The following is a 19,439-nucleotide window of genomic DNA, read 5'->3' as shown; positions in this document are numbered from 1 at the left end:
TCCTATAACGTCCAATATTTGAGCACACACTGACAAAAAATACAAACAAACATATCAGTAAATATACTTTTTAACTGGATATAGTTAAGTTAGAATTTCACAGCAATCCATTATATAGGGGGCAGGGATATCTCTAGGGATAGGGATACAAACAGTATTTACAGTAACAGTAGTTCCCTGCATTTACCTTCGGGCTGAATCAAAGTTGCTCTTCACAAAGTCATTAAAAGGCCTCATGTGTTCTTCTTTTGTAAATAAGACGTGGTTTGCAATACTCTGCAAAATCTGAAATAAAAAATACAAGAGATTCACAATAAGCTCATGTTATGTGAGTTGTGTGATCTTGCTCGAGTTCAAAGAGAATGGTTACCCTCAGGTTTAATCCTGATATCAAATACAGGTTACTGGGATCTGAACAGACACTTATATCAGGTACACTATGCCAAAAGATTTCTCTTTAATGCAGTACAGTGTTTCACTATCTTTGTGCTCAGTCTCACAATAAAAACTTACCTCCTGCTAAAATTATTAATGTCACTCTATACCCAGACTGTAGGAGCTTCTTTTTAAACCAGACGCGATCACAAGGTTTAAGATAGTCAGTGACATTTTAAACTTTATTAGTCATGTGTCTATGATGCCTACTCATTGATGGCATTTTTGCCAAACAAAATTAGGTTAAGGACACTTTATTTGTATCCACAGGTACAAATAAAGGGGGTAAAAATACATTTCTTTAGATCTCTTCTTGTACGTCACTTATCCTCATGTGGATTTTCAAAAAACAAACAAACAAAAAAACCCAGAAAAAAAATAAATAAATCACAGAATAAGTAAAAAGTTTGGCTATTGGAGCCAAACTGTTTTAAAGGTTTGTTCTTCTGCTCCATTGAACTAGAAGACTTCATTCAGAAGGAAGAAACTGAAAGTTGATATGCACAGGATGCAAAGTGTCAAACAAAATTGAACCAGCCAATGGGTATAATTCTCTGGCATACAGAGATGCTGGGTTCAGCTGTCGCTAGGGATGGGAATTGTGAACCGGTTCTTGTAGAATCGAATATCTTTAATATGCTGCTTAGGGATGGTGTTGACTCTCAAACAACCCAGTGGGAAAATAATGAGAATTGAAATTGAAAGGAATCGAATTAGGCAGCAGCCTCTTTGCTTAGGCTGCTGCCCCCGTGACCCGGCCCCGGATAAAGCGGATGAAGATGGATGGATGGATGGAGGAATCGAATTAAGAAGTGATATTGATAATGGAATCTGAATCGCTAAATTCTTATTAATTCCCATCCCTAGACTTAGGGATGTAACCATTTTTTTCTGGTTACTTTCATGGCAGCCCTCATATCCAATAAGCTTACCTTGGACATGAGTTTGAGCCCCCGTTCTATCCTGGGCAGAGGCTTCTTGTCTAAAATACCAGTCTCATAGGGGGACACAATAGCAGGGTTGATGAAGCGCAGAAACATAGCACTGCCCACCGCACCAATGCTGTTCTGTGGGAACCGCTGACTCACAACCTGTGTGAGGGAGTATGGAGAGAGTGGAGGGAAAAAAAATGTTGGCGAACACAAACGGAAAATACAGAACAGAAGGGAAAAGTATAAGAAGAGGGACCAGTTTGAAAAAAAGGGAAGGAGACAATATTAAAAGTTGATTTTGGTACATTCAAGAGCAAATGAGGGAATGATAATAATAACAAAATATACATGTATCAATATGTGTAACAGAGATATTTGAGCTGAGTCATGATCAGGCCAAAAAATGCTGCGCTCAGGAGGAGAGCCTAGCTAGGAAGAAATATGACAAAAGACTTGGACATGATCCGAGTTTATTCTGGTTGTACCAGGAGTGAAAAAGGTTTTTACTCCAGTTACAGCAGAAGAAACATGCAAGAGAGGAAAAACATGACAATCAACCCAGCTGTCTCCTCTCTGTTGGTGAAAGATGAAAACAGGAAATGATTACACAAACTGACAGAAGACAGATGACAGATGTTAAGCCATGAATTGTGATTAAAGTATAAGATGGTGGTGCCTCTTTTAATTCAATTACTAGAAGAAGAAATGAAAAAATACAAACTTCCTACAAATATATATACACAGCTACAACATCAGGCTATAACCCCATATCATCAACACAAACGTCAAAATCATCAGTAAGGCTTTACAATTATGGACAGAGACAGCTATTCCATCTTGTGGATCAAACTAAGTTACTAAAAGAATGACGGTAACCTATAACTTTATTATGTTATTTATTTTACATCTCATTCCAACCACCCATCAGCAGTTGTTTTATTACATGCAGAAAATGCATATGATAAATGCGCGTTGGGTGACCTGTTCATTGGTAGATAGATGACACTGATGACAACACATGAAAACTCGCTAACCTGCTATGAGCAACAGAGGGCAAGGATTAGTGAGTGTCAGAGCCACAATCCGGGAGGAAACACAGACCACACATTAACACATTTCACACTTAGATGCACTGGTCCAGGAATGCCTCAGGTAGATTAAGACAGGTGGTGAAGAGGAACAGCACAGGAACTATTATTAAAGACCAAGCCGGTGCACAAGATGTACCATCGAGAGATAGCGAGGCTGTTGACATTAAGAAATCCTACCACTGACTACAAGAGTCCAGCCTAAAGGATACCAGAAGCTCTTATCCCACCAGCACAAGAACAAAGCCTAAGCACTAGACCTCTAAAGGCAACAGTCTACCACAGCTGAAAGTTGTAAGCTACGCAAAAGTACCCTGCAGATGGAATACAAGTTGGAACAGCATTTACTTAGAGGCACAACCAGGTTGCTGGAACAGTTTCCAATAACATCTATGTACATCAGGAGTTGGGAATCGGTGGGAAAGATATCGTCAATTTTTTATGTTCTTGGACCTGATTGGTGACCAGTTGGTCAGACGTGTATGACATGTATGTTGCGTGTTTAATGCATGTGCAACACATTCACACTGGCACAGAAAAATAGTCAGATGCACACTCACAGCCACACACTAACATGACAATTGCATGTAAGCTTTTCACTATGAGTTAAGGTATAGTTAACCAAAGTAAACATTGAAGGAACCACCAAAAAAAGGTTGTAACAACAAAGGTACACAGACAAAACTAAAGCTGTCCAGAGCTTAGAGCTAGCCACTAGCCAGCTGCCTCAGTAAGAGTAGTCACCAGATTCAGTTCCTGGGTAAGGTGTTCTGACTGGGCATGTCCTAATGGTTTGAGGCCCGGGCAGAGACCAAGGACATGCTGGAGATCTCTCTATGTCCCTTATATCTACCTACCTACCTACCTGGTAGAGGACCCGAGCTTGAAGGATACACTTCCCGCGGACAATACATTCTGCAACCATTACCGAGAGCAACCAGCTGATCTACACTACAGTGGCAGTGATCAGTGAGATGAACAGCCACAAGAAGCAGTACCCTCCATTGAGAGAAGGCCAAGATCAAGGTAGTAGGGAGGAAGGTTAGCCGACTATTGGAGCTGCAGAAAGGTGCAATGAAGAAGATGCCTAAGAAGTAAACCTACATGTTGAAATACAGCAGGTTGAGCTGATACCAAAGAGTTTAATTTTGGCTTCATCTCCTCTTTCTCCCTAGCCTTCTATCAATCATTTCACAAAGCAAGATTTATAGTAGACCTGGACATGCTTCATCATAAACCAATGTTTCTAGGATGTTTGTGAACTACTTTTGTGTCTATGTTCTTAACATAATAGTGTTATCAGTGATGTTCTTGGTGATAATGGTCTTTTTATATTTTTTCATTTTCTAAATAATCACAACAACCAACTACACTGAACTGACTGTGGTATCAGATCAAAACTTTGAGGATCAAAAGTCAATGGACATTTCAGAACATTTTCAGTTTAAACAACCCTTAAAGAAAGTCTGTGTGTACCGCAAGTACTAGAATTGACCAAAAACTCTACAAATGGTCAAATTTGTGACTACAAATTACAATCAGTGTTTATAATTTGTGGACAAACAGTGTTAAATGAAATATAGAGCAGGAAATACGCAAAATGTCCTGAAAAGGACTATGCTATTATTGGCAAGTTAGGTTTCTTGGTAGTTCATAATAAAGTAACAATCACAATACAAAGATGACAGTTGATAAAAAGCATTTTTTATAGCAACTCAAGGGGCTTCATAACTAAAACATTAACAAAGCTGTATCTCCACACTGTTGTCCGTGTAAGTAAGGGTGAATTATTTATGACAGAACGGTATAGATAAAACCAAGAAGCTCTAAAATGTAAAAAGTTTTATGTTTGCCTGCTGTAATTCATGTATTTTACTTTGATATTTTGAATTTTAAAAGGTCACAGAAAGTTAGTGGCTGCTCTCCTAGATGCAAAGAGTAAATGATGCACAACTTCCTGTAGGTAAAGCCAGTGCCTGCAAAAGCAAAAATGTTCCACTTCAAAGTTTGGGGAAACTACTGACACTCGCCTTAGAGAAATGTTTCCCTAAGTCTCCCCAAGTTCCCCATGTCTGGCTGAAATGAAGCAAAATCGTCAAAAATCCTTTAAAAAAAAAAAAAAACTTTAAAAGTAATTAATACAAGAGTCTATAAGTATGTGAATGTCACTGTATTTGCTTAAAGATTAAATATAGACCTGAATGTAGTGGTAGAGCAAAAGTCTGATTATCAACAAAGTCATCAGGCATTTTGGGACCATGCTTTTTCACAGTTTAGAACATTTAGACCAAAAACCAAAAATGATATACCTTTTATATTATTGCACCAAAATGTCAGAACTGCTTTAAAGCAGGGTTGAGGTGGATCATAATCCGCAGTTCATGTCAGAACCCCAGAATTATGCTCTACTGATGCAACAACATCAGTAAACTATTTCAGAAGGAAGAGGAGATGGAGGAATTGTTGATAAACAAGTGGCAACAAAACTGCACATCAGCACCAACATTTGAATAAAAGAATCAAGGTTCTGGATGAGTTTCTAGTTAAAAACAAACGAACAAAGAAAAAACTGTGGGGACATACTGTCATAATGGTGGCATTTCACATCAGCTGTGAAATGCAACTCATTACAGCAAGAGGCCAATATATCAGAATATTTCATCTAAAAGTCTTAAAAGGCTATGTCCCCACCAGAGCAGGCGAGATGTGCTGCTGTGCATCTGTGACAGTTTACTAAAATAAGTGATGTAAGTTAAAAGATTACAATGATGGTGCAGATGAAATGTTCTGAGAAAAGGTCACCTAGAGTGCAAACAGAAAGCCCAGAAAGAAAAGAGAAGACAGAATGCTTCTATTTCCTGGAAACTGTTAATCAAAAATACATCAAGTGATGCCAGTATTAGTACAATGATTTCAAGAGAGGGTTGTACACAAAGCTGAATATGGAAAAACAAAACATTTCCAGTGAAAAACCAAATTAAAACTGAAAAAAAGAAACAAAACAAAAACAAACAAACAACAAAAAGAAATAAAATGCAAAAAAAAGCTTTTTTGCTTTAGGGGTAAAAGTATCTGAGGTAAAATAGATTCTCCAAACTTACTGCTTTTTTGCTTTCCTTTTTTTCTTTTACTGTTGCTTTATTCAGTAGAGAGTGGCAAGTAGCCTACAGAACAGAGATGAGCACAATATGGTCACAGCACCAGCTAAACAGACACACACACCAACACACGCGCGCACACACACACACACAGGTAGCATAGCCCTAACCATTTAAACATACATTTTTATCTAGGAAAGCACAAAGAAAAATAAAAAAATGCCGTTTCACTGCTCAGGGCACATAAAGCGTGTTAATGCATGCACTACCAGTCTTTTACTTTAGCAGACGGGTGTACACAAATGTGTGTATCTACACACTTGTGACACGATATCCAAGGTGGAGAACAGGAAATGAAATATATAAGCAGATACAATAAAAATCAAAGACTTTTTGTGTGTGTCTCCGAATCATTTTAAATCTTGAAAGCTGAGACAAAGTTGTTGTTTTTTTCACTTTTTGATTACGAGTGGAAAATACTATAGTGAGGGTATGTTGGCATATTCTGGATTTCTCCGTGGCTTCATGGGACATCCAGGTAGAAAAGACAGAACATCTGAACTCAAATATAACTGAAAATTGCAATTAGATAATATTATTTGGTACATGTCTTTGTGATAAAAAGCAGTCAGTTGTCATTCTCCCATGATGTGATCACACCTAATCCACTGCTTGATTTGGCCTTGAGAGATATTGTCCTCCATCTCTAATTGTCTGTAGCACCTTCGGTTATTCCGGTTTTCTCACACAATCCAAAGACATGCATGAGATTAGGTTTAATGGCAATTCAAAACTGGATATAGGTGTGAATGTGACCTGGTTGTCTCTAAGGATTAATCTGGATATAGATTGCGACCTGTCCAATGAATGCTCTTAACCTGTGACAAACTGCAGCCCCCATGCTACCCCAAAGTGGAAAAGCTGAAGAAAATGAATCAATGAATAAAGGGATGAATGGTAAATTTATATATTCCAATAGACAGTGAGCTTGTATTTTCATCACTATTTTCAAGCAATCAAAAATGGCTACATTCATAGAGGAGCGCTGGTGGTGGGAAAGTCAGACTTATTCCAGATGCTTGTGTGTTGATCGTCCCAGCGAAAGAGCACAATTGCCACTACATCTCCTGAAATGTTGTGTTATTGTCCTGTAATTTAGTGTTTTTTTCTGTTTTATATTGAGTGTGTGCTCTCTACTTTGGGCGATATTTGATTCTCTGTCTGCAAGTCTCCAACTGGTGGGCTCCACTCATGCACTTGCCTATCAACAAGTCAACTGCTGATTGGTCCGTATCTACAGCTTCATCTTCTTTTGGTTGCCCTTTTGAAGGGTTGATCATGTGCCTACACCTCACCCTGTCTGTAGCATCCTTTTCTGTCACACTAACCCTCTGCATGTCATCCTACACTACTATCCTTGAACCTCCTCTGAGGTTTTCCTCTTCTCCTGCACACCTGGCATCCTTTGTCCAAGATACCCACTAGCCCTCTGCAGGTTTTTAAAACATCTCAACCATGCCTCTCTAACGTTCACTCATCCTGAGCTGTCCCTCTGATAGTCCTTTCTAATCTTGTCTACTCTGGTCACTCCCACTGAAACCATAACATCTACAACTCTGCCATCTTCACTTCGAACTCCTATTTTTGTTTAGTGCCACTGTCTCCAAACCATACATCATAGCAGGTCTCTACCATTCCACTCCCATCTTTCCCACCATGTGTGTGCACCGACCTCAACTCCTATATCTTGACCTATCCTCCCTCTTACTGAAATATCTGTTGACTACAGCCATCCTTTTTGTAAAATCCACCACCATCTGCCATTCTCCATTCCTCTCCATAACACCATACCCACCAAACATCTGTGTTTTGTTTCCCTATATGTCCACCGAAGTCTGTTTTAATCACCAATCTCTGCCCCTGGGGACATTCTGTATCACCTTAACCAACTTACTAACATGTCCTCCACCTCCAAACCTCTGATTGTTCTGTGAGCGTTTTTTCTGGAAAAACCCAGAAAAAGGGTGCAATTTAGACTTTTAATGTCCTACTCTCCACCCACACCAGACACACTCCCACGCAGTCCTCTTAGATACTAAATGCACATCACCGAAAGTAGATGACACATCAGTCTGCAGACTGGTTGTCAAGTGGGCCAAAATAGGAGAAGTATCTACAGCTACAGCGAAGTTAACTGGAAATGGGAGAACCAAAAAAAACTTACTTGTGTTGGTATAGTGACCAACAAAAGTAAAGCTTGCGTCACAACTGCTCTAACTTAATTGTTCCCATGAGCTTTAAAACAGCAGTTCCCAAACTTTTTTTGCTGGGTCCCCTTTGTTTTACAAGACCACCCCCTCCAACCACAAACACCCACATATTGTTTTCAAACTCCAACGCAATTAATTTCACACCTCAAACCTTTTGTAAACAATTAAATAAATAAAAGTAAACTGCAATAAATTACAGGTAGCAATAAAATAAACTACTATCCTTTTACGTTACGCCCCCACCTACAAAGGTATTTTTAGAAAACATTTTTTTCTATGCGTTTGGGCCTGAAAAACTCCTGCCAGGGTGGAGATTTTCGAAAACTCCGTTTTTGCATTTACGTGTGGACAAGGAATAGTCACGCAACATCAAAGGTGAGCGCCTTTCATGACGTCACGCTGTGCGCCATGTTATTGTTTACATGAGATGAATTTCTACAATGGCCGATATAGACAAAATACTATTGCTGTTAATCTTACTATCTGCAGTTTTTACACGCTTACACACACAGTTACTGTTCCTCCATTTACATCAGGCATCAGAGTGAACTTCAGATTCTTCCGGGGATACCTACCTTGGCACCACCATTGTGCAGGTGAAGCTAAAAGCAAGATATGCTTCATCATATTTTGTAGTCTTTGGTTTGGAAACATATTTGGCGTTGCTTCCTCTTCTGCTTTGTGTTTGTGTGGGAGCCTCGTCAAAAACCTGTCCATTATGCTAGCAGTGTCCAAGCCTTTCCTTTTGGGTCAGCTGGGTTAAACCACAAAAGGAAAAAAGACTGGTGGCAGCAATTGGTACCCCTCAGCCTCCTTGTAGATATATTTATGGTATAAATTTGAAAGTCCTCCATGTTTTGTTCTCAAGTTATCCCATTCACAACCTTGGGTGTCAACAATACCCCATTAGGTTTTTAAGGCTGAGCATTAAAAACTGACCTAGCATAAAATAAAAACTGATTAAAAGCAAAAAGTGAAAACCCATGGGTACAATTATGTCTAAGGATGTACACAACTAGTTGACTAATCATTGCTACTGTCACTAGTCTCTAATAGACTCCCTGTATTTCTGCTTATCCGAGGCTGGGTCATGTGGGCAGCGGCCTAAGAAAGGAGGGCCAGACTTTCCATTCACCAGCAACTGCCTTCAGCTTACCCGAGGGAATACAGAGTAGAGCAGGGCAATATGGCCAAAAATATTTATTACGATATATATTTGAAAATTTGCGATAACGGTACAACTGACGATCTAATTGACCCGAGACAAAATACTTTACCACTCCACAACTTTATTAGTGGAAAAAAGAACCCATCAACGTATTTTCACTTAAACAAGCAGCTGTTTTTTATGTGCATTAAAGTTATATAAAAATGTAACAGTGCAAATGCAAATTCCTCGCTGACAGTTTAACCAAAAGGCATTTCCAGTGGAAATTGGCCGACATATCCTCAGCATAACCATGTATAATATCCACAAAACTCAAAAAGAGCTTATACACACACAGTACGGTAATATTATGTTGAAGCACAGTACGTATCACTCCGCATGACTCCTGACTACGGTAGCCGTAATGCTCGGCTTTCGAGCGGTGCGGCTTTCGTACTTAAGCAAAGTTGCACTAAAACATTTTTTGTCAGATTTTTGAGCGCTGTGTACCAAATAAAATCAGCTCGGTAATAACGGTAATAATGATGGTGCGCTTGCTTGCTCTACTAAAAAAAATCTGCTTTGGTGTGTATCTGACGGACGAAAGCTAAACCAGTCCCACACCACTGAAGTCGCAGCATTTTGACAAACCAATTCCGGTTCATCTGTTTCATTCAACGATCCGCTTTCACCCTGACACGCCCTTCTCATTCTCCGTCACCGCCATGCTTTTTCTACCATGTGCGTATGAAAACAAAGGTACTGTGCATGCGCGTTTTACTCATATTTTATCGCGATATTTCATTTTCTTATCATTGCCTAACATTATACCAGTATTACCGTGAATGGTATGATATGGCCCAGCCCTAATACTGAGCTGTTCCCAGGCCAGCAAAGAGATCTAGGGTGCGTTCCAAAAGTACCTCCTATTTCCCATTTCTAGCCTCCTTTCCTTGACCTTGATGAAAACAGCATTCTAGGAGAAAAGCCGTGCGCTGAGAAATGGATGTCTGCATTGTGAAACTATGATATGCAAAAGATAGACTACAAAACAAACATCTTACTTTGCTGTTTTACTGATTTCAAATAAACAAGAACAGGCTGCGAAAAATAACCCTTCATTACAAAGGTTGGTATTTTAAAGAAGAAGGAACAATTAGGGCCAGACTAACATCTGTGACAACCAAAAGCCTTCTTTTAACATTAAAATATGCTGGATTCACTAAAGAGGCTCAGTGTCAGTTTTGTGACTGAAAGTCGGAAGAGGAGTATTTTTGCAGTTGGCCTTACACCATACATATTTGCAAGAGTTTCACCTCTAGAAAAAGAATATTGAAATGAAAATGAAACCTTGTTTCATATCACTTTTTTAGGGTTTTTTCCTTCTTATTCTCATTGTCTTGAATATAATGTGGAATGCAAGATACCACACGGTTAAGAAGCAGTTAAAGTATGACTCATTACTGAAGAATGTGATTAACTTGTTCAAGTGCCTTTGCTTGACCCCTTTTTATAGCAGTTGAAGTTCATATTGAGTTACAATGAAAGAAAGTTAAAAATTGGATTAACAATTATTTTAAAGCCAAATTTCAGCCCTTTAAAAATGTAGCATTATCTTTTGATGTATGGCTTATAATATTACAATATTATAATATAATATAATATTCCTTTAGATGCCGCACTATAAGGACATACAGATACAACCAGTCAAAACTGCCGCTTTTAGCCAGAGGTCATTTATACTTAAAGTTACCAAAACTATTTCTAGTAAACAGTTTTTCATTCATTCATTAATTTCAATGTAATCTAATAAAGAGATACAATTTAAAAGAAAATTTAATCCAGACAAATAATATTCTTGCACACAAGCTTCTTCATAGATCCCAAGCCTGTAAATAAATGCGCCTCAACACTGCTCCACCTGGTGGATACACTAGAGATTACCACTGGTTTTCTTAACTGCCGTTTAGGGGTATTTGCTACTCATGGTTGCATCAGCCACGTCACAGGTGGGGGATGATTACACTCACCCACTAGCCAGCAATCAGTCAGAATCCCATCATGGTCCTGTCAGGGATGAGGTAGCCATTTTAAGTGGCTGTATTTTTACAGTGGTAGAATTCTTGGCAACAACGGTCGGATGCATGTTCCACTTTTGATGTAGCTTTATTGTCACAAACACTGCACCTATCACAATATTTGTATCATCAATTTAAAAAACAAAACAAAAACAGTTTTAACTCTGTTATATTCTGCCAAGTTAATATGACACTCCTGAGTCAGTTTAATAAGATAAAATTAGTTTTGATGGTACTAAAAATAATATTCATGAATCTAAATTCCATTATGCTACTCATCCCTGATACCCAGTTCAGTTTACTGTATGAAAGTAGCTTATTCAAAATCACTGCTCTGCTTAAACAGTCTAGCTCATGTACGGGTAAAGCAGGTTTACTGCTGAGATGATTTGTAAATACTTTCCTGGGGACAAGAGGCTGTAAAGTTAAGGTACTACCATGAACTGCAAAGCCAGCAAGTTTATCTGCCTTCAAGACTTTGATTTTCTGAATGAAATTTTGACCCCTCTCTCTCAACCTAATTATAACATATCTCCAGATCTTCACCGCCTCCTCCAGCTCTTTCATGGGACAGCAAGGCGTTCCAAGACAGCGAGATGTAATCTCGCCTCCGTGTCCTGGATTTAAACTTGGTCTGCCTCAGGGCCTTCTCCTGGGGAGACATGCCCAGAAAACCTCACCCAGGAGGCGCCCACGAGGCATTCTGGTCAGATGCCGGAAAAAATAAATGATGGCAAAAAAATCTCCCAAAAGAATCTTTGTTTCATTGAAAGCGCTGATAATAAAGACAGAGGAAGTGTAGGAGTGTGCAAAAGATTTTCTTTTACAGTGATTCGATCAAACAAAAGAATCAAATGTTGACTTAGATCATGACAATGAAAAAGGTGTGATCACAGTTTTTGGGTTTGTTTGTTTTTTTTTAAATGCACTCAAATCTGGAGTTACTGAAAAAGTAGTTAGGGAGAAATTTCACTCAGTTTAAGTCTGGCTTATACCAACTTAACTTGTTTTTCCTAGGCCACACACTGCTTTTACTAGTTTTTACCATCATGTGTTCTCTACTTTTATGTTTTATTTTATCTGTATGCTTTCTGGTTAACAAGCCCAACTGCCCTCACTACAATATTACTCCTGCTCAGGGGAATTTTAAATAATTTCATAGGTGTTCAGTAATTTGAACTACAACATAGCTCTGAGGAGCCTGTATCATGAATGCTCAGTGGCTATAATCTCTCTTCATTTAGTGCATGCAATTGATGGCACCAGGAGTAGCAAGTTTTAGTGTTTATATTCAAAGATGTTTTTAGCTCTCTAATTTCTGAGTGGATGTTCATGGTAACAATTTTGTCACACAAAGATGAATGCATTGTGTAAATACAGTCAAGCCCATAATTATTCATGGCAAATTTTGACTTGACGTTACTCTTATTCAACCATTAATTACACAGGTGTCTCCCAAAGACAATAAGATGATGTAAAAGAGGCATCATTGTGGAGAAAAATATTTCTGAGCTCTTATTTACATTTGAGCAAAAAGTGTAATGTCCAAAATTATTCATACCCATCACAAACTGTCACAGTCTCTTGGAAAATCTAAAGTTCTATACCATTCCAAACAGTCCAAGATGTTCTACAGCATTCTCATTACCCTGATTCACTGAGAACAGGTGTTTTAATCAATTTAACAGGTGAAAAACAGCAGCTCCTTGTGGACAGGCATGACTAAGACAAAGGAGCTCAGTGAGGACCTGCAGCTGTGCATTGTGGCTGCTCACAAGTCAGGAAAGGGCTACAAGGTTATATCTAAAAGGTTTTCAAGTTCCAATGTTATTAAAAAAAATACAAGATGTTCCGCAGTGTGGAACATCTCAGAGGATGTGGTTGGAAGTAACACCTGTGCTGGCCAGCAGGATGGTGAGAGGTGTGAAATAGAATTACAAGGATCACCACCAAGACCATACTGGTGAATCTGTGCTCTACTAGTGGCAATGTCTCAAGGCAGACAATCCAACGGAAACTGGACAGTGCTATGTTCCAGTAATGCAGACCAAGGAAGACGCCACATCTCCAGAGAAGGCACACAAAAGCCTGCTTGGCCTTTGGAAATGCTCATCTGGACAAAGAAGCAGAGTTCTGGTCTTCCGTGTTACAATCAGATGAAACAAAAATTGAATTGTTTGGACACAATGATGTTTCCTTCATTTGGCATAAAAAACAAAACAAAACAAAAGCAAAAAAGGAGAAACGTTTTGCTAAGAACACCATCCCCTCTGTCAAACATGGTGTTGGGAACCTAATGCTTTGGGGCTATGTTTCAGCCAACAGACCAGGGAACCTAATCACAGTAAATGGCACCATGAGAAAAGAGCAATACAAGAAGATTCTCAACAATAACATCAGGCAGTCTGCAGAGAAACTTGGCCTTGGGCACCAGTGGACATTTCAGCACAACAATGACCCAAAACACACAGCAAAAGCGGTGAAGAAATGGTTAGCAGACAAAAACATTAACGTTTTGCAGTGGCCCAGCCAGACTCCTCACTTGAAACCAATTGAAAATCTGTGGAGGGAGCTAAAGATCAGGGTGATGGCAAGAAGACTCTACAACCTGAAAGAGTTGGAGCTCATTGCTAAAGATGAATGGACAAAAATACCTGTGGAGACACGCAAAAAGCTGGTCTGCAATTATAGGAAGAGTTTGATTGCTGTAATCGAGGTCTTTCTATTGATTATTGCGTGGGGTATGAATAATTTTGGACGTGACACTTTTTGCTCAAATGTAAATAAAAGATGAGATTTTTTTTCCCCTCCAAAATGATGCGTCTTGTACATCATCTTATTATCTTTTGAGAGACGTTTGTGTCATTTCTGGTAAAAAAAAAAAACTAAAAAAAAACTAAAAAACTTGCTGATTGAATAAAAGTAACTAAGTCAAAACTTGCCAGGGTTATGAAAAAGTATGGGCTTGACTGTATCAACAATCCTGCAGACCATAGTGTTTTAATGTGGAATATCACATGGATTCATGTGTGTGATTAATACTTGCTATGCTTGCACACACAAACTGCATTTGCAGCCACTTTCCTACTGAGGTAGGAATTCATAGTTCAGTCAAATGCAGAATATTTTTTATTGGACAAATTACATCCAGCTAACATGGTCACAGGCACTGTGTGTTTGTACATAGAGAACTCGCTGGTTCTGCTAGCTTGTACTTGGCAGTAGTGCACACTGCCAATTACGTCTAGCACTAGCAAGTTAACTGATTAATAGAAAAGAAATTACCAGCTTTAGTTCAGTTTAAATCAAGAGAATCAAAAAATATCTCAGGTCAAGATGAAAAAGGAAAAGACTGTGACCAACAAAAACTGTATAAAGTTTTCAGATAACCTTGCTTTTAATTGAAAATAATGACTAGTGATCCTGTTAGATGTCAAGATGGCAAAACCTTAAAAAACAAAAAAACAAAAGAAAAACAGGCTCTGCACTAGAATCATCTGCAACGTGTTCCACCAAATCTCAAGCTTTAAAGGATCTTTGAAAGGTCCTAACTTATGAGTCCAGCAGTTTAAAGTTCTGTATAGTTGTGCACTGATTCATGTTATGTAGAAGCAGTGAATCAAGCGGCATCAGGCGGCCTTAGAGTGAAGAGGTAGGAGCTTGAAATGTTAAAGTGACACTATGTGCACACAGGCAAGAGCAGACAAATTGAGTGAGCAACTGTGGACTCATGTTGGAGTGAAAAAAATCAGGGGTCTACCTGGTAGAGACAGTGGCAGACACTGCGGAGCTGTGGGGGAAATTCGCCTGATGAACTAATGATGGCCTGAAAAAAGCGCTCAGTGATTTGCAGCAGGTTCCTCTGGTTCTCTTCGAGGTTCTCACCTTGTTCCAATCTGATGACAAAAAAACAAACAAAAAAAACTCAGTTCTATTAGTCTTTCAGTTCTTGTGACCATATAGAAATAGTGGGCAGCACTTAGCTGATACATGCATCCAACACATAGTTTGTGTTTTTTTATTTGAAGCAGTTCCAGTGACTAAACTATGGCAAACGGGAAAAAAGCCAGTGTATGGCAGCACAAAATTCGTAACGTATGAGAAGAAATTTGCCAGTGACTTGCAGAGGAAGCTCCTCCTTGTTCATGCTATAATTTTGTTACCACTTAAATTTCTCCAACATCTGCTACCTAGGCCATTTCTCAAAAGGCATTAAGAAAAAGAAGGGCTTCAGTTTTTCAGTCTAAGCTGTCTGCAGAGATGGAGGTACTAACCTGGTGGGGTCCACCTCAAAGCTAATGTGTTCAGGGGTTGTGATGACTCCTCTCAATAAAGGCTCCAGTAACTTCTGTAGATAGGCTGCCCCGTATACCTGAAAAAAGAAAGAGTGACAGCTTAAATCATGCAAACAACATGTCCTAAGAGGCAGTTAAGAAGCATTTCTAAAGAATTCACAAGAAGAGTCAGGCAGGGTTTCTACCTTGAAACAAAAGGTCATTATCTTGCTGGCCAGGCTATTTCCTCTGAAGAGGGTTTGCATGGAGTCAGCTAGCTCCACCTCTTTAGAAAACATATTCCACAGGAGTTGGTAGAGTAGGTGTCGGGAATCAAACAGTGTCACCAGGACTCGTGCTAGTTCATCCTGAAAACACATAGAGTAACTATTACATAGGCTTTCACTGTATTAAAGCAACATTATGAACACACCCATTCATTAAAAAAGGGAAAAAAGGCCTCTGAAAGGTCTGTGCAAATGTGTAGTAGCATTATGTTACCTACGACATTGTCGTAGGTAACATATGTCAACATTCAATTTTAAATCCGTGGTTAAAAACAAAAAGAAGCCACACACCCATTGAGACCCTGGAACCACATTAGCTAATGCCATGGCAATGGGCAGCTCTCCTTGGTCTCCCATCATGGTGACCAGCTCTACCAGCCTCTCAAAGCGGTCAGCCAACACAGTCTCAGCCAGTGTGTCAAACTCTGTTCCCTGTTGAAGGATCTTGGTCAGCACTTCCATAAATGTGGCTCGAGTCTGAAGATCTTTGTGATAACCGAGACCTGAAAAAGAGGAAACCAAAATGTAAATTTACTAAAATAAACTACTGGACTTCCTCACAACAGATTCATTTTGCCTTATATATTTCCTTACTTACCAATTGAGTGCATAAGACCACTGTCCACATTAGCATTGAGTAGATTGGACATTGCTAGGATGGTGCAATGTCGAAGGGATGCCAGACGTCGGGACATTCCTCTCTTACGTCCCCCAACTGCCTGGCCTTCATCCTCCACCTCACTGCAGTCATTCAGCAGGTTCATGAACAGAGTAAAGTACCTGCACACCACCAAAAACAACAGCTAAATGAGAAAAGATGGGTTTTCTATAGTCTCACTATACTGTGCATCTTTTATTTGTATACCTTCACGGGGGTTCACATTTTCAGTGACAAATTTCAGAAACCCAGTTGTAAAATCATTACTGGAAGTGTACTGAATGTGACAGTATTTGGCAAAAACAAAACAAATGAAAAACCAAAACGGAAAAGTAAACGTGGTCCGTTGTAAACTGTATAATTCTGTCTGAAATCAGGCATCAGTGACACTGCAATCTGCAGCAGTGGGCTGAACAGAGGTTTGTCTCAGTGTTCAGCCCCATTCCCAACATCAAGGAGACATCCCTGTATTCTCATACAGATAGTAATGTGGAAGATTCTTGGGCCACTCGCCATTTCTTGCGAGGAAAATGGGAAATAGGTGCACTGATTAAAGGCAGTTACTGAATTTGTACAGTTCTACACTCATTTGGTAAAGTCACCTTTATTCTTCAAAACAGCCTGAACTCTATTAGGTAAGCTTTCTTGTCATTTCTTTTAGCAGTTGTCCACACTTCTTGAAGGACACTTGAAAGATCTTGCATCAAGATCTCCAAATACCACTGGCTGAAATGCAGCTCGAAACCACTGTATGTAGCTGTAGATACTATTGTACCTTTCTTCTGACCTCCTCCATGCATATAAACCACAATTTGATACAAAACAAATCTGGATCAATGGCTTCATTAGACCTGTTGCCACTGATTTTCAAGATTCAGGTAATTTTGGATACCTCAGCCTTTTCTCTTTTCTTCCCTTCCTTAAGAACGGCTCCTTGCATCTTACTATTATGTGAGTAAATAAGCCTCTTAATGTTCATGTTTGAGCAGACCACACCTTAGTCAGACTGCTGCTGGGAATCCACGAGGGTGGCTTCATCGCCGCCTGTCTGGCAGAATAGAGAAGCAGAGTGCGAGGACAGCCAGAAAGCAGTCCTTTGTCTTTTTTTTTTTCTTTTTTTTTTGGGGGGGGGGGGGGGGGGGGTGTTCCCCTCATTCTCTAATGTCTTGGACAGATGATCCTGCTCCGACATTTAGGATTCTGGGCCTCAGCATAACCATGTATAATATCCACAAAACTCAAAAAGAGGTTATACACACACAGTACTGTAATATTATGTTGAAGCACAGTACGTATCACTCCGCAAGGCTCCTGCCTACGATAGCCGTAATGCTCCGACAATCCATCAAGAGGTGCGGCTTCGTAGCTTAGCAAAGTCGTACTAAAACATTTGACAGATTTTCGAGCGCCGTGTACATAAAATCGTTTCGAGGTCAGTAAACACAACCAGAATTCATACATAAGGCACACGGGATTATAAGGGGCACTGTCAATTTTCAGAAAAATCACTGGATTGATTTTAAGTGCACCGTATTTCCCAAAAAACACGGTAATAACGGCCCGCTAGCATGCTCCACCAAAAATAGTGCTTTGTTGTGTATCTGACGGACGAAAGCTAAACCAGTCCCACACCACTGAAGTTGCAGCATTTTTACAAACCAGTTCTGGTTCATCTGTTTCATTCAACGATCTGCTTTCACCCTTATCATTCTCCATCGCCGCCATGCTTTCCACCATATGCGTATGAAAAAAAGGCACTGCGCATGCGCGTTTTACCCATATTCTATGGCGATATTTCATTTTCTTATCGTTGCCCAACATTATACCGGTATTACCATGAACGGTATGATATGGCCCAGCCCTACTCCAGAGGAGGTGAATGGTTCAACTTACATTCCACACAGTCTTGTCCATCACAACAACAAAGCCCCCCTAGTCTTCAACTGCTCCTTCCTCTACCAGCAAACTGCCAAACTTAATGACCTCATGCTGCCAGGCCCCATGCTTAGCCCTTCACGCCTCAGCGTGTTACACCAATTCCACCACCATGCTGTGGCCATAAGCGGTGATATAAATTTATTCTAAATTTTTACTTTATCAAAAACATCTGGATTGAATAATAAATTGGATAGGTTGAGACTGGCTGTATGAAAGGTAGTCTAGAGCCTAGAAAAGCTGAAGGAGAGATGTGTTCAAGTAAAGCTCCTTCCAACACCATCCAACTGGAGCTAACAACAATGTTCCAATATTTGATGCCCAGCAATAATATATGTTTGGAAGTGACATATCGCTCATTGTTCTAACTAACTATAAGATATTTTCATGTACCCTCAGCTGTCTTTCATGAAGTTTTATGAAGATATGCAGTTGGCAATTAAGGTTGGAAAAGAAAGATTTTTTTTAAACACATAAAGAAATTTAGGAACTACACACATCTTGATAGATGTGACTTTTCCTCATAACAGAGGTTGATAATTAGCCCTATAAAGATCCCTAAAACTAAAACAAACAAAAACCCAAATTGACAAAGTAATCATTTGTCACATGTTTCTACGACTTGATTTGGGTCCAATGGTGGTAAATTTCATTGACTGGACATAATATGGAAAGGCACACACCTGACTATATAAGATCCCATATTTGACAGTATATGTCAGAGAACAAACCAAGTCATCAAGTTCAAGGAATTGCCCATAGACCTCAGAGACAGATAGGATTACTCAGGGGTGCTGACTCATTTAAACTAACATAAACAACATCCTGTAACCAGGTTTCTGGTTTCTGACTTTTAATTTAGTGACCTCTGAGACATAAATGGGTTGGCGGTGTAATGAGGGCTTCAGTTTAAAACTAGTCAGCCTGTTTTCACAGCTGCTTCGAGCGCTAAAGGCCTCTATCACATAGGAAACGGCATACTCAGTGCTGCACTCTGAAACCCATCGTTTCAGAGAGTACTTGTGCATTGAGCCTAGCTTCCAAAGCAGTATACAGCCTAAATTTCTTACAGGCATCATCATTACTAAAGGCTGAGGAGTAGCTAAATATCTTACACACTGAGTGCCAAAGGTGCAGGAGGGAAGCTACAAGCTTAACTAAGCTAGCGAATCCATAAAGACACAGTGAATCCACTGCACTTCCTAATTCTATGACTGTACTTCATCTGTCCTGATCG

At 39.5% G+C, this 19,439-nt stretch overlaps 1 protein-coding gene across 6 annotated transcripts in view; it reads right to left on the bottom strand.

Moving 5' to 3' along the window:
• Positions 1-19,439, bottom strand: part of nf1a (neurofibromin 1a) — a 135,153-nt gene that overhangs the window by 61,519 nt on the left and 54,195 nt on the right. For 4 of the 6 annotated variants that reach the window (XM_080888706.1, XM_080888701.1, XM_080888702.1 and 1 more), the window contains exons 25-32: positions 16,208-16,389; positions 15,901-16,112; positions 15,529-15,690; positions 15,323-15,420; positions 14,809-14,944; positions 5,557-5,619; positions 1,368-1,526; positions 188-285 (exon numbers count right to left, since the gene is read on the bottom strand). In XM_080888706.1, coding sequence (XP_080744832.1) covers positions 188-285; positions 1,368-1,526; positions 5,557-5,619; positions 14,809-14,944; positions 15,323-15,420; positions 15,529-15,690; positions 15,901-16,112; positions 16,208-16,389 — 1,110 coding nt within the window. The remainder of the gene's footprint in view (positions 1-187; positions 286-1,367; positions 1,527-5,556; positions 5,620-14,808; positions 14,945-15,322; positions 15,421-15,528; positions 15,691-15,900; positions 16,113-16,207; positions 16,390-19,439) is intronic. The other 2 variants (XM_080888704.1, XM_080888705.1) reach the window with 1 other exon arrangement.

The sequence above is a fragment of the Rhamphochromis sp. 'chilingali' genome, assembly GCF_963969265.1.
Source record: "Rhamphochromis sp. 'chilingali' genome assembly, chromosome: 8".
Classification (NCBI taxonomy): Eukaryota; Metazoa; Chordata; class Actinopteri; order Cichliformes; family Cichlidae; genus Rhamphochromis; species Rhamphochromis sp. 'chilingali'.
Note: the sequence above shows the minus strand (reverse complement) of the source record. Positions and strands in the feature narration are given on the sequence as shown.